At 42.1% G+C, this 15,631-nt stretch overlaps 1 protein-coding gene across 1 annotated transcript; it reads left to right on the top strand.

Moving 5' to 3' along the window:
• The first annotated feature begins 3,766 nt into the window (after positions 1-3,766).
• On the top strand, positions 3,767-13,665 carry LOC689258 (similar to Serine/threonine-protein kinase MARK1 (MAP/microtubule affinity-regulating kinase 1)). The gene is made up of 5 exons (XM_063276833.1): positions 3,767-3,948; positions 6,954-7,045; positions 8,050-9,794; positions 10,128-10,298; positions 13,170-13,665. The coding sequence occupies exons 3-4, from the start codon at positions 8,083-8,085 to the stop codon at positions 10,162-10,164; spliced, it is 1,749 nt and encodes a 582-aa protein (XP_063132903.1). The 5' UTR covers positions 3,767-3,948; positions 6,954-7,045; positions 8,050-8,082; the 3' UTR covers positions 10,165-10,298; positions 13,170-13,665.
• Positions 13,666-15,631: the final 1,966 nt, after the last annotated feature.

Raw genomic sequence — 15,631 nt, 5'->3', positions numbered from 1 at the left:
GGTGGGATTTTAAACTGGTACAACCTCTCTGGAAATCCCTGGGTAGGTTCTTCAGAAAATTGAAAATTGGACTCTCTGAGGTTCCTGCTATATTTCTCTTGGCCATATTCCCAAAAGATGTTCCAACATAAAACAAAAACCCCAAAAGAACAACAATTCCAACCAACCAGAGCTCCTAGGGAGTAATCCACTACCCACAGAGTACACATAGACTGACCCATGGCTCTAGCTGCATATGTAGCCAAGCATGGCCTTGTTGGGTACCAATGGGAGGAGAAACCCTTTGTCCTGCCATGTCTGGACCTCCCACTGCAGTGGAATTTCAGGGCAGGGAGACAGGAAAGGTAGATATTTGGGGAGGGGAACAAGCTTATAGAAGAAGGGGGAGGGCAAATGGGATGGGGGATTATGAATATGATATCAGGAAAGAGAATAACATTTGAAATCTAAGTACAATTAAAAAATAGGAAAGAAAAGAAAAATGAAGAAAAATTATCCAGTAAAAATAAAATAAAATAAAATAAAAAAATATAAAAAGAGCAAACTACAAAAATACAGTTACATACAATCAGCCTTAAGGGAACTAGCTCGGTGTATATGGGTGTTTGCTGGGCAAATATAGACATGAGTTTAAATCTCCATAAAAATCACATCTGACTACATATGTGCCTCTAAACTAAGCCTTGAGAGCAGCAGACAAAATATTGGTGCTGGCATGCCAACCTAGCTTCAAGTTCAGACACCATCTCAAAGGACTAAGCAGGACAATGATAGAGCAGGACACCTGAACTCCTCCTCTAGACTGTGCATGCGAACAAATGCTCACAACCAGGTGTACACACACACACACACACACACACACACACACACACACACGCATAAAATATTCTTTGAAGAGTATTGAAGACAATGTTAACATAACTAAGGTAAAGAGAGGAGCCAATAAAACACCCGGTGTAGTCTCAGAGTGTCTCCTCAACACATCACATTGCAAAGACATCATGTCTGGATTCAGCCTCCTTTACCAAACTCACTCTAGAGAGCTGCTGCAATCCTCCAGCCACATGAGGATGCAACAAAAGGCACAGCCCACAAGTTAATGTCCTGGCTGACTGGCCTGTGGCATTTTGTTGTAACCCATGAGTCTCATGCAACAACCCCAAAGCCACACTGTCAGGCTCTCTCACTGAAGCTCAGGCTTGCTGGCAGCTCCTGCTGAGACTAGTTTTCTGTTCTTTGATATTTCATGAGTGATACTCTAATTCATGCTCGTCTATAGCACACACAGAGGCTGCATGCAAAACTCCTACGTTAGGTTGACCTCCTGAGCTGTTCAATAAGTTGCAAAATAGTGTTATGACTGAACATCTCACAATCCTCTGAGTTTCCCTCAGATGATGATGTGAGTTTGGTAAGCTCAAACATATGATATCCTTGTTCTTTTACCAATAAAATGAATTATAGTTATATCAGATGTCTTTATAATATGTACCCCAAACCAAAAGTATACAGAAGAGACAAATACCCACGTTTTACATAAATAACAATGCAGATGCTTCTGAAAAGCCTGACTTTTAAGTAAGGACACCTTTACTATTGGTGACATTTTTTTTCAATTTTTGTGTTTATTAACTTGAGTATTTCTTATTTACATTTCGAGTGTTATTCCCTTTCCCAGTTTCCAGGCCAACAATCCCCTAACCCCTCTTCCTCCTCCCCTTCTTTATGGTTGTTCCCCTCCCCATCCTCCCCCCTTTGCCGCCTCCCCCCAACAATCACGTTCACTGTGGGTTCAGTCTTAGCAGGATATTGGTGAATTTTGAAAATGTTTTGAAAAGAAATATTTGAATATAACAAAAGATTCTTAATTTTTGTTTTCTACTATATTTCAAAATCACCGTATTACTTTAACTTTTATACTCTATCTTATTAAATATGATTGAATAAATTTTTTCATACTTTGTCCTTTTCATTGGAAGTTTTCTTTGAAGACCTACAAAAATATAATATACTTTCTGATGAATATTAAATTTGTAAAATAAAACAGAAAAATGTTTATTTCTCCTATTCATAAAATTTACCAGATATTAGAAATAAAATAATTTTCTACAAAAGAAATATGCGGTAGACAAGAAGGGGAACATTAATATACAATGAATACCATGACTGCAATCATAAAAAGATTGAAATTAAGACTGGAACACAGCTCAGGTTGACAGAAGGCACTGCTTGTGCACAGGAGTTGAGTTCAGTGGCCAGAAGCCATACTGTGTGTCTCACAACCAACTCTATCTCCAGATCTACAAACACGTAAAACCTGTGGCTTCCACCACCAACTCTAGTCATGTCTGCATACAACTACAAGCACAGACATGTACATGTTATTTAAAATAATGATGATAATATTAACATTTTTAAAAATAATATATTTTGTTCAAATATTAAAGGCATTAAGACAAGGGAAAATGTCCTTCCTCATTTGTTTGATACAAGCAAATACACTAACATCTCCATTGTCATTTCCAGTAAGAACTTGGAATGAGGTAGACACAAACTGTACCAGGATTTTAAATCCAGAAGTGTTCAAAACACAATACAGAGCTAAGATCACAAAAGGGGTCAAGGGAGCTCCACTGGCCCAAACCTGCTCAGAGAAGACATGAGCAGTTGCTTTAGCCTGGAAATGTTCACTAAATCTTCATTTATGTCTTCACAGTTTTGGTTGGTGTTTGGTTGAGAACTTTTGCTCTATTTATCAAATCTTGGCGAAGAAAATCTTGTTTTGTTTAACAAACCATGTGTGCCTCTGCCTTCGGGGTTGAGGATTCTAAGATGACTATTGATCAGTTATTTTCTCTATCATTTAGAAACTATCAATCCTAGCTTTCTGTCTGGTGAGAAACTGGATGAAGACTCTATGGGAAAAACATGGGAAAGTCTCACCCCTAGGGATGGTAGTCACACTGCAGTTTGGTCAAAGTATGCCAGGGTCAGTGAGAAGTTAACATTTTGTTCTTATGTGAGTCCAAGAAAATGATCTACTTTTCTCAAGTGCAGATGGGATAGCTTCCACACACCAATAGTTGTTACAGAATGTTAGGGTCTAAGTGAAAAATGAACCATGTTATCCATTGACTAATATATGAATGTTTCTGTGTGCCCTTTAGCTTGTGTCATATTAAATGCAAGCTGGAGTAATTTGAGAAAAAACTGAATTGAGTTTAGGTAAGGTCATGGAACCTTTTAATTGATTGATGACATTGGGTATAAGGTCATGGCTCCACATAAGTACGTAACTGTATAATATTACAAACAATAAAGCAAACTAATACACTGTCCATAAACCAGTGTTGGATATCAGTTGTGAATGGCTTATTATAATTCATATGATACCACTCATTATTTTTAAAGTAGAAAGAGGCTTTATTGGGGTTTGGATATCTACTATCAAGAGAGGATCCTGTGCTTGAACATTGGTCTCTGGCATGTGACCCTGTTTTCTGAGGTTGTAGAAAATCTGAAAAACATAACCTAGCAGAAAGAAGTAGGTCATAGGAGATATAGGGACTGCTAACTGGGTGTAACCATCTTCCTCAAGTCTCTACTGCCTCACTGACCTTAATTCTTTCCTGTCTGGAGGACAGAAAATAAAGAAAACAAGTGGACTGTGCCCAACCCTCATTGGTCCATTTCAGCTCTGACCTCAAAAGGAACCATTGTGAGGTCATTTACTTCCTTAGTTACTGAAAACACATCCTGTCTGTACAGGGCATTAGCTGTTGGTTGGTGGCTGGGTTAGTTGGTTGGTTTGGTTGGTTTGGTTGGCTGGTTGATTGGATGGTTGGTTGGTTGGTTGGTTGGTTGGTTGGTTGGTTGGTTGGACAGCAATTGCATTTATTCAGTTAGCCACTGAACTTGGATATTCATGAATTGTTGAATCTGAACACAGTGAGTTTTCCTCTATATTCCTATGTCTCACTTTAGACTTGTTTGTTTTCTGTATTTAAACTAAGTCTCTGTTCCTGTATATTTTTGTTTGAATATTGAATAGGAGAATTTTTCTTTGTTGATTTGATTTATCACCCGATTTTGCATTGTCATATTTTACATGTATTTATTCCATGAACTAATTTTGAACAATAGTTTATGATAACAAAACAGCACGAACAATCTCCTAATGGCATTTCCAGACATGTACATAAAGAACTTTGACCATATTCCCATGATCACACTTTCCCTGGCTTGTCCCTTTCAGGTTCCTCAGTTTTTCCCTTTTAGTTTGTTCCCTTTCTTTCCAAGTACTGGCCCAATTGTTCAAGTTCTCCTATTCAGAGGACTGGTAGGCTACATTGGGTGGTCTATTAAGAAAAGGCACCAACAGGTCTCTGTGATTTAGCAGGAAGCCTCCCCCTAGCGGGTTAACTTGGGATCTTCCTTGCAGTGCAAACTCATGACCCTATGCAAGCTACAAGGCAATGCTTAGATCCTAATTTTTTGACGATAACTATGAAAGTAGGTAGATGAATAGAATTCAAGGACAGAATAGATATAAGTCTAAGAAGATCCAGTTTTATACTGCCAAGAAGAACTTTCCAAAGTGAGACATATGATACTATGACCCTTCATTTACCTGGGTCATTCTGTTGGCAGCTGTCATTCCATTGAATTGCTATCTTCTATCTTCAGGAGAACAAATGTGACTCTGAAGCTAGTGTGGTACCAGGCACAGGAGGTCGGGCCAATAATGAACTTGAAGCAAAGGAACAAGCATGGGCCTTTGAGTCTTGCTGGCAAAACAGCTTAAAGTACACGTCCAGGAAAAAAAGTGCCTAGTGCTGGAATGGTCTGCCCAGCATTCCACTGGACTCACTCAAACAACATTTAGAGAAAGAGAGGGAATTTTATATTGACAATGTGCCTCTCCAAATTTCCAAACCTAGGCTTGAATAAAACTACTTCCACCATTCCTATAGTTTTTATCTGCTAGTGGAATGGGAGTGCAGAACAGAACCTTCATAGTCAAGCAACAAAGAGCCTTTCAGGATCCTTTTTGCTTTCCATGACATTGCTGAGGAAGGAGGGTTGTATTCCCTGGGACATTCAAAAATCTAACATCTGATTAGAGACCTAACAAGTAGGACTTTGAAGCCCATGGCTGGACCATACCTGTACCTCTGTTTCATTGTTTGAAGGTTTAGCTTGTTAGCATTGCTAGGAAATGCTTTGTGTGCAATGTGTACACATGTGGTGTTTCTATATGACTATGAACATTTCAAGAGGGAATGTCCTTCCTTGACCTCTGCTAAACTGCAGTCCATTTCCTTTGGCATCTGTCATGGAGTTGGTTCTTAGTGAGTCCTGTCAGATTCCTTTAATGTGTAAAACTGATGAGTTGTGGTGAGAGGGGATAGCAGCATACATTCAAACACATGCAAATGGCTCACAAAAGCCCTTGCACCTCTGTCATTAATGTCATAATCTCATGTGTAAGCCCAATGGGTCTAAAGTTACTTTCTAGAGCTTTGGGAACATAGATTAAGCAAAAATACATAGCAGCCACTTCTTTCTTTCATTTCGCATGTTTGTTTTTGTTCCATGAGACAGACGCTCCTGGACCACAGGCTGGAATCATCATTTCCGAGTAGCCAAAGATTACTTGAAGTGATGATCTTCCTCCTCCACTTTCACAAATTTTATAATTAACATGGGCTCATCTTTATGAGACTATCCTGACTTTAATTTTGTCCTATGTCTGTCAGAGGACCCTGAGGAACTCTCATCACTCTGGGTCCAGGTAGCTTACCCAAGTCTAGATTTTTCTTATCGGACTGTTTTGTGCCAATTCCTACTTCAACTTTCAACCCCAATTCAACAGCAGTAAGATGTGGATACACAGGAAACTGCTACAGGGCACAACATGTCACCTGCACCAAAGGTACACTGATCTCATAGTTTTTCTTGACCCTCTGGGAATACATTCACAGGGCCAGTTAGAATTAGAAAGCAGCCTTGGTACATAATTAATTTGTTGGGTACTTGTCCTTGCCTTGCTAACATCCTGATGCACAAGTAATCAACTTCTGTTGTTTTGAAGGTCAAACAGAAGGCATTTTGTTTTAGAGCATAAGGACCCAGAGTTCCAGAATAAGGCACCATCTACTACATCAGTTGTTTATAGGTTCCTGGCTTAGGGGTGTTTACTTGATCATTTGGAACATATCAGCTCACTGTTTCTAGATCTTGAGCTTTGGTCAGAAGTCTCAAGCCTGAGGGCAGGCAATATGGGATTAATGGTGTCATATTCCTCTCAGCCCCCAAAATGGTAGTCTCATGCCCAGGGGTGCAATGAGTAATAGCATTTTGTCATAACAATCAAGGTAGTCAGGACTTACAATCCTTTAGCAACCACTTGTCGGAGTTCAAAAAGTAAATAGAATACATTGAATATGGACATGAATTATTACAAACTTATGAAGTCTGGGGTCCATGTGAAAAGCAAGACAATGTCCATCAACTTGCCATTGAATATCAGAATCCATTAAAAACTGGAGTGCCAAAGCTCTGGCGTCCATTGTCATTCTCAGGATTCCTTGTTTGATTATTAATGACAAAAGTGTCCTTGTTAAAGATGGAGTGTTAAGTGTTTGAACATTGTTCCCATTAGGTGTTGCAATTTGGGGTTAATTATGGTCCTTGGGCAGGGGTACAAGTAGGAAGAAATGGGTCACTGGGTAACACTGGGGACAGACTCTTGAGTCAAACCTGCCCTCTAGTGCTCCAATGACCAAGACTAGCCTTCCTGTCCATGGAGACAGAAGCAGAGGAGAAGGAATGGACCGTGCCTAGCCACAGTGTTGGCTGCTCTTTGCTCTAACCTCCCAAGGAACCCTGTGACAATGGATAGACACCTGTCTACTTACAGCTCTGATTGAGGCTGCATTCTGTCCTTACAGGTACAGAAGCTGTTGCTTGGCTGGAAAGAAATTACAGTTTGAAGACACAGAAATTAGACTTGGACATTCAGGAGCTGTTGGACCCTGACATAGTGAGTTTCTCCAACTTTGGACACTTCAACTTGCTCTTTTTGACTTTGGTTTCTGTATTTGCTGGCTTGAGTTATGCATTTACATTTCCATGTTTTTTATTATCTTCTATTTCACGTTTTATTAAATTATGTTTGCTATGTTAGAGTATTCTATTTTTTCACTTCATATGTATGACAGATTTGCATCCTCATATGCCTTGAGTACCATATCCCAGATGCATTCTGTGGAGGTCAGAAGAGGGAGTCAGGTTTTCTGGGTCTGGAGTTACAGGGGTTGTGAGTCTCTCACACCATCCCTAAGATTGATACAATAACATATTTACATAGCATAACTCAGTTGTGTAAGAAAATACAATCTCTCTATACCTGTCTATAGTTCCACTTCCCCGAAATCTGATTCCTTTGCTAACCTGACAGCTCATACTAATAAAATTATATAGAAAGACTTGTATCACTATTTTAAGTGGTGTATACCACCTGTGAGTGTGCTGTATAGGTGTGATTAGAGTCGAGAGGTGTAGTAACCCCTGGAGCTGGAGTTAGGGTAGCTGTGGGCACCTGTGTACTGAGAACCACCTACAGGTCCTCTGCCTGAGAAGCCAAATTTGGGAACTCCAGACGCAGATCGCCATCCTGCACAGTATAGGTTTTCGGGGATCTGTTCTCTTTACACCTTCTCTTGAAGCTGATATTCTAGATGCCTCTACTCAAAGAGAATGCTGAGATCAGGAGAGAGGATGGTGAGCTTTTCCAATTTAGTGGCTTTTAGTGTCTAGGAATCTCTCAGTTTGCAGTTGGTCCCTGACAACCGCCTCTATGTCACATTTTGCATCTGCTCCTTTGCAGTAGGTCCTTGTCCTTCCTTTCCCAATATGTAAAGTACATGTCTAGATTGTCTGATGTTTTTCTGAGCTTTTTTTCTCATCTCTTTAATGTAGGAATTTGAGCGTATCAACATGTTCTGGGGCCTGTTTTTAAATGTCTGTTTTATTTCTCATTGCAAGTTTGCTTCTAGCCATATAAAGGAGGGCCTGATCATGGAGCAGGACCCAGAGAGCCGAGACTCTATCGAGAACTTTACCACTGACTATAAGATCATAAGAACCCTGGGAAGGGGACGATTTTCAGTGGTAAAAATGGCCTATCACGTCCCAACCCTCACCTGTGTAGCTATAAAAGTTCTCAAGAACACCGAGAAGTGCTCCTCAGTGATGAGCAGGGAAGTTGACATTCTAAAGTCCCTGGGCCATCCTCATATCATCAAGGTGGTCGAAGTGGTCCAGACAAGAGAGGCCACCCACCTGGTCATGGAGCATGCCTCTCAGGGAGACCTACTGGACCGAATCCGGGAATGTGGATATTTAAAATCGTGGGAGGCCCGAAGAATGTTTAGACAGATATTAGAGGCAGTACAATTCTGCCATGACAATAATATTGTCCACCGAGACATAAAGGCCAACAACATTTTGATAGACGGAAGGTGGAATGCCAAGCTCTGTGATTTTGGCCTAGCTGCTAAAACACTTCCTGGGCAGAAGCTGATTGATTTCTGTGGCACGCTGCCATACTGTGCGCCAGAATTCTTTGAAGCTGAGGAATATGAGGGCCGCCCATTTGACGTATGGAGTGTAGGTGTCCTCCTCTTCTTCATGGTGACTGGGCACTTGCCTTTCCTAGGCAAGTCATTTGCAGAGGTGAGGAGACAAATCAGTTCAGCCAATTTCAGCATTCCGCCTCACGTTGCCAACGATATTTTCAATGTTATAGTGGAAATGCTGATGATAAATCCCAGCAGGAGGCCCAGCATCCAGCAAATTATGATGCGCCCCATGATCAAAGACAGCCAGGCCTACTCACCACCGACATCCATACAGACGTTCACAGGAACACCAAGCCCTAGCACCATCAAAGCCATGAGAGTCATGAGGCATACACCTGAGAAAAGCACTGAGTCTCTGATAGACCCAAATATCAACGAGGTGCTGGCAACATACTTGATTCAACAGCACAAGCCACTCAGGAAAGTCTGCACACACCACCAAGTGGAGCCAGGTCTAGAAGATCTTCACTCCTTCCCTCGTTTTCTTAAGAGAAAGGGACCTCTTCTCTCCTCCTTCACCTTGTCCTCACATTCATCCAATATTCGGGAGAAGGAGGATAGGAAGAATTCCAGGAAGGTTGTCAGAAGGCATGCTGTAGGCTACCAGCAAACAAGGACCAACACCGTCCAGCTCGATCTCCTGGACTGTCCTATAGCTGAAGAATTCAGGGATAACAGGCTGCAAATCAGGAAGACATTCTCAGACTCCAAGACTGTGTTGTCTTGTAGTCTAACTGAACATATCCAGTCACCTCGACTTCAATACACCTATTCCACTACAGCAGACCGGAATGTGTCCTCCTTCATACCGCCACATGATTTCTGTGCATCACTGCAGACACGTAAGGGGATAAGCCTTGCAGGCTGCTCTGGAGATACCTGGCAGAGAGAGACACTCGTGGACAAAAACACCTTCATCAAGGAAGAGGCCATGGTTCATGAAGATACCGTCACTAGTGGCCAGCCACAAGTTCCTTGCCCAGCTTCCCGTCGGGGATGGCGTCACCACTGGAAGGGGTTTAAAAAGACAATTAGTAGAAGCCTTCGAAACCTGTGCTGCTGTCTGCCACCACCATCAGAAAATCAAGTCTCCTGCAATAACTTGACTCTCAGGAAGAGAGGAGAACATTGTGTCACCCACAGAACCAGGTGGGTGCATGTCCTCATTCATTTCATCCATATTCCCTCCTGTCCTTTGTGACAAATGAGGATGGTCCTTGAGGCACACAGAAACTTGACAAACTGTAACTTCAGAAAGATTAAGTCCATAGAAACCCCTGAAGGGTGATCTGATGCTTTGTGAGTCATAAGGGGAATCAGAGACACTGATTAAAGCAGGACGAGAGGGAGGTGGGGGCATGCCCAAATGGGGCAGAGAGTCCTAAGACAACCAGTGGGGTGCTATGACTCTTTATGGAAAGCACAGGAAGTTCTCTGTTTTTCAGACACCAAGAGCCTCTTTTCTGTCTTTTTCTTTTCAAGTCCTGAAGAACAGCAGCCTCAGCTCCCTGGCTTTTAAGCCAGTGGTGGGGGTTGGCCTGGCTGAAAATTATACAGTCTCAGAGGAGCCAGGCCAGATGTCCAGGTGCCTGTGTGCTTGCAGGCCCCTTCTCCAGAGGAAGAGCTGTCCACACCACAGCAAGGTCTCTCCAGGTAAAACCCCAGGCAGGAAGGCCTGCCTTTTCACTGTGTCTTGCTCAGAAGGGAGGGATGAAGTAGAACAGTGCCCTAAAAGTGTCAGTGGATCAGTAGCCCTCTGCCCTCTCTTCTAGCAGAGGTAAACATCAGAGATTGATCTGTGGGACTGTACTGTTCTTTGCTTCCTGTTTCTTGCAGAGAACATGGTCTTCTTCATGAATTAGACTTCTCAGAAAAGTCTCCCTAGTCAGCCCATCAGACCTGAGCTAAAATGGGTTCCCAGGTGGAATATGAGACCTCTATGTCTCCTCTGAAGGGAATTCTCCTGTCAAACTTTGACCAGACCCTCACCCATCCCCACTGCCCTGCAAATGATATCACAGTTTATATTGCTTAAGTCCTCAGACCCAACTCAGGGTAAAGCTTACAAAACCCATACTGTGGAGTGACTCCCAAGGCAGCTGTGCCCTCTCTCTCACCAGTTCTGCCCTGTAATTACTCACCTCTCTATGTTTGCTCCCTCAAGGCCAACTTTCAAATGTCTAACTGGATTCCTACCTGTGTCACAGCCTCCTCGAAGGAGGAGGGACAGGTGTTATGAGCAGAGTCAAAAGAATAACTTAATGATGGAGCAGCAAATTGGTGTGGCCCTAGCTCATGACAGCTTCCGGCCTCCACTGGAGTATGCATTCCACTGGATAAATCTACCCAGGCTGCTTCCATTAACCTGAGAATTTGCACACTGCTTTTTTATGCCCAGTTAAACAGCCTTGCAATTCCTTTGTGAGAGCTTCTGGGAAGCTTTCCCTGTCCCTCCTACTGTTACATTTGTTAAGATATCATCTCCTGTGTTCTTTTTAACTAGACTGTATCAACATCTTCCACAGCATGAGGTGTACAGAATACCATATGACTGACATGGAGGGTCCCTCTGACGCAGTGTCTCTCTTAATTTGTTCAAAGGACATCAAGGATCCTGGCATAGTAATCCTGCAGTGATATGTGCTGAGTTTAACAGCATGTCCCTATACTACTCCACCATTGTGATCACATACATATTTCTCATGTGCTTTATCCCCTGAGCTACAGGAAATTCTCTTACGACAGACAATCGTTTCCTGTCTAATTTGAGTGGGAAAGCATATCATATTCCACTCTGGAGCAAGAAGAGCACTATATGAACTCGTGTATCTGAACCCACAATGCACAAGTTTGGGAAAGTACATTAAAGGGGTTCTTTGCTGGCCTCTAGCACTGAACCAGGTTAGCTACTCAGACAAAACCAAGGAAAGCCTCTCACAGACCCTGGCCAGCCTAGGTTTTAAGAGTTGGCCTCACACCCTGATGATTCCTTGTCATCCATACCCTGATATGTAGAAGCCCTGGTGAGTCTATATCTCTGTCAGTGTGTCTGTCTTTACTTTTACATGAACTACTTCCATGCAGGTGGGTCTCAATGGATGTTTCTTATACTGGACTCCTAGAGAGCCATGTACCCCTCAGGATGGTCTTAAGTGGAAAACACAAAATAGAAACATCAAGTATAAAATCCCAATTGATGGAAATAGATTCACAAAATTAAAAACCAACAGATGAAAAACACTAACCACTCCAATAAAAATCCTTAATATATCACTCTTAATTCTAACAGACTCACAGGTGTATGCTAAGGGAACATATTCCATGTACAATAGACAGAAGAAATTGGTTCTTATTTTCTGATATGTTTATGTAAATTAAGCATACACTCATTTTTTTCTGACATTTGTTTTTTTTTCTATTTTGGAATAGTGTTGCTATGCTGGGTTTAGTGTTCACACAGTCAAACCTAAAATTCAGAGAGAATACCACTCGCGATAGAATGAAAGCCCAGGCTACCTTTGTCTTCCTCTTGATCTTGCTGCCTCTGTTCCTCCTTTAGTGTAATGCTATGCTGTGAACATTTCTGTTTTCATCAAGGTCTCTTAAATCCCAACAGGCCACCTTGTAGCTAAAGATTACCTTGAGCACGATCCTCTTCTTCCTGTCTCTAATTCTGCAATGTAGTAGTTTCAGTTCTGAGCCACTCTACCCTGTCAAGTAACACAACTTCAAGGCCAGTATAGGCAAGAGGAAGTACCAGGCTGAGTGCAATCCTGTCAGAAAAAGGACATTCTAAATATTTTTACCTGGCAGATCTGGTCTCTGCAGCTGGGGAGATGGATGTTGGGTAAAGTGTCACAGTGCAACAAAAGGACTCTGGAAATCAGACAAGGAAGAATCATGGTGTCATCTTAGGCCTTGAGCTTAACAGAGGCAGGTGTGGCAGATTGATGAGCTGAGATTACTGACATATTACTCTGTCTCAATATTGAGGTAAAAAAGCATTTGATGATTATTCCTGGCCTTCAGGTATGAGGACAAACAGACAGACACCAACACACAAACACACACACACACACACACACACACACACACAGAGAGAGAGAGAGAGAGATAGAGAGAGAGAGAGAGAGAGACAGAGAGGGAGAGACAGAGAGACAGAGAGAGACAGAGAGAGAAAGAAAGAGAAAGGGAGAGAAACGGAGAGAGAGAGAGAGAGAGAGAGAAAGGGAGAGAGAGAGACAGAGAGGGAGAGACAGAGAGACAGAGAGAGACAGAGAGAGAAAGGGAGAGAGAGAGAGAGAGAGAGGGGTAACTCTGAGGTAATGTATGTCTCATGCACACATTAACTCTTTATAGATCTATCTAGACTTTTCCAACTATGGACTGTCTAAATTTTATAGTCATGTCTGTCTATTTCTTGGCCAGTGAACATGAACCTATGTCCCGTGGCAAAAAACCTACTCGGGTTTTCTAGTGAATATTTTTTCTTTCTCTTGTTTAACTCCAGTTTTCTTTATGCAGTCCAGGCAGCCAAGGACTTTTGATCCTGCTGGACAACGGACTGGACACAATGAGTGGCCTGATGAGTGGACCGTTGGACCATTTGGGACTCACCTGGACTAAAATCCATGTATAACAAAAGGGTCTCCAACATCCTGCTCCTTCCACTAGGAGGGCAGGTGAAAGGAAGATGCTCCGAGATATAGATTTCTTGGGGCTTATTTTTTTTTCTGTGTGTTTTCTTTTGAAGATTGTAAGGTTTGCCTTTTATTCCTCTAATTTGTATATAATTTTGTTCATACATATGTATTTATCTAATATTTTAATGTTTTAATTGAAACAGTGACATCACCTCCCTCTTTTGTACCTCCTCTCCAAACTCTCCCAGCTATCCTATATCAAACTTTTCTCATGCCTTCACTCTTAAGTTGATGGACTTCTTTACGTGATTAAATTTGTTATATATTTTTACTTATCTTGTGTATCTAGAAATAAATATAAATATACCTGCAGAGCCTATATTTGTTGCTTGTGTATATATTTGTTCAGACTGACTACTCTGTATTTGACAACATGGTACTTTGTATTTTTACCTTTTGATATTTTCTCTTCCCCATCTTAAAATTCTTTTTCTGGCTAATGGTTTCTTGCGATTTTTATTTAACCTAAATTATTTATTTCCTTCTTTTGCCTCCTTTCTATACTCTCCCCATATTTGATTCTACTACAGCAAAGACCACTGCCTGTGGGAAGGAATCACTCTTGAAAGAGCCAGAGGTGTGGGTCAATTGAAGACCAGTGGGAAAGTTCCACTGCCGACCTTCAAGCACAATGACCCATCCCATCCAGGGAATAGTCAGTTCCCAGAGAACTGCAATCCAAACTGTTAAACAAAGCTACCTGTGATTTCCAACTCACCTCTCCTTCCCCTCTGGAAAAGCAGGAATGGTTCACTGATCACTAGTCAGTAGGAGGTCACTTCGCCCCATCAATAATATCCTGCCTACTTACCAACTGCTTGAATTCTGCCCCAGTTCTTAGCAAGGTATATAACTCCCTGTCAGAGTCTATTCAGGGTCACCTCCCTTTAAGCGGGAAGGCCTCAATAAGGCAGAATGAACTCCTCTTGATATTGTATAGATGACTGTCTCCATGAATCTCAATCAAGAGGTCCTGGAATCGGTTCAGTTTGGACCTCACATTGGTGTATTCAACTGGAAACTTGCTTCTTCTGTGGGACCCATGGGAGAGTGGTGAAAGGGAGGAGTGGCCGTTACAGCTAGGTACTGAGGTTGACTTCTCTGTGCTCTCTCTATCTAGCTTCATTGTGTTCTGCTTTTTGCTCCTTTCTTTCTTGCAAGCATCAGGAGGGCTCACAGAGGCTAGGTAACAGGGATTTGACCTGTCCAGAGGCCAGCAATGTCAGAGAACTTTGATCCAGGGTGAGGCCAGCAAAGTCACCAGAACCTGTGTGCATCTCACTTCTGGCAGGAGCAGATAGCCTGAGTTATCCCATCCACGGCAGGGATGGGGTTGGTCTGTGTACTTTGCCCTTGAAAAGGGACACTTGGTTTGTGTGTTAGTTGTTCTTTTTTTGCATTCTTGTTTTCATGTTTTGGACTTGAACTGATGAAAATTTTAGACAGGGGACCAATTGTTTTCTCACCTTAATCTTATTCTGAGTAATTTTCAAGAATTTAGGACTAAGGACCACTTAATGAAACTTGGAGTGGCCTGCTTTTGATGTTAAATGGCCACCAGGAGAGAGACCTTTTAACTCTCCAAGGTGTCAGCAATAGAGGATAAAATGTTTCAGACATTTCCCCTCCTCCCCAACCCCTACCTTCTAAACACTTCTTCTTCACTAGAAACAACAAAAGCCTACTTCAGCCCAGCAGCCAGCTCCTTCCTTATTGACAGATTCAGCCTTAGGGCTGGAGACATGGCACAGAGGTGAAGAGAACTGAGCGCTCTTCCAGAGCTCCTGAGTTTAATGCCCAGCAGACACTTGTTGAATCCTCTTTTTCTTCAGGATTGGTTCAGAGTTTCATGGCTCACAAGGTCATAAGGATTTAAGCCTTTTTTCCCTGCTCTTCTGCTCATTGCTGACACAGTGCAAACTGGCATCCAGCATCCCTGAGAGGCTCCATGTGGGCAAAAGTATCTTTCAACAGAGCTTACAAATTGCTCCTGGCCCCACAAGGAACCCACCCAGATTAGGGCTTCAATTCAGTAAGGGGTAGGGAGTGTCTCCAGATTTGCCACTAGGCTCTATAAGCATATCTCAATAATAATTTGTCCCAGGTTCACATATGATATTAAATAAGAGCAAACAAAATTCTCATATGATAGCCCCGACTTTCATCAATTAAGTTCGTACCAAATGTTAGAGAAAAGTTAAGTTGCAGGGAGATTGTAGAAGAGTGCAGATCATGACAGAAAGAATTAATTAGACCACTTCCAGCCAACAAACCACTGATCCA

The sequence above is a fragment of the Rattus norvegicus genome, chromosome 17, assembly GCF_036323735.1.
Source record: "Rattus norvegicus strain BN/NHsdMcwi chromosome 17, GRCr8, whole genome shotgun sequence".
In the NCBI taxonomy this organism is placed as follows: Eukaryota; Metazoa; Chordata; class Mammalia; order Rodentia; family Muridae; genus Rattus; species Rattus norvegicus.
The sequence above is the reverse complement of the archived record's forward strand: the minus strand, read 5'-3'. Positions and strand labels throughout refer to the sequence as shown.

Bases quoted from the DNA above. Each gene is read 5' to 3' on its own strand.
- LOC689258 (XM_063276833.1), top strand. From the start codon at position 8,083: ATGGAGCAGGACCCAGAGAGCCGAGACTCTATCGAGAACTTTACCACT. The intron at 9,795-10,127 runs GTGGGTGCATGT...TTTCTTTTCAAG, and splicing joins TGTGTCACCCACAGAACCAG to TCCTGAAGAACAGCAGCCTC.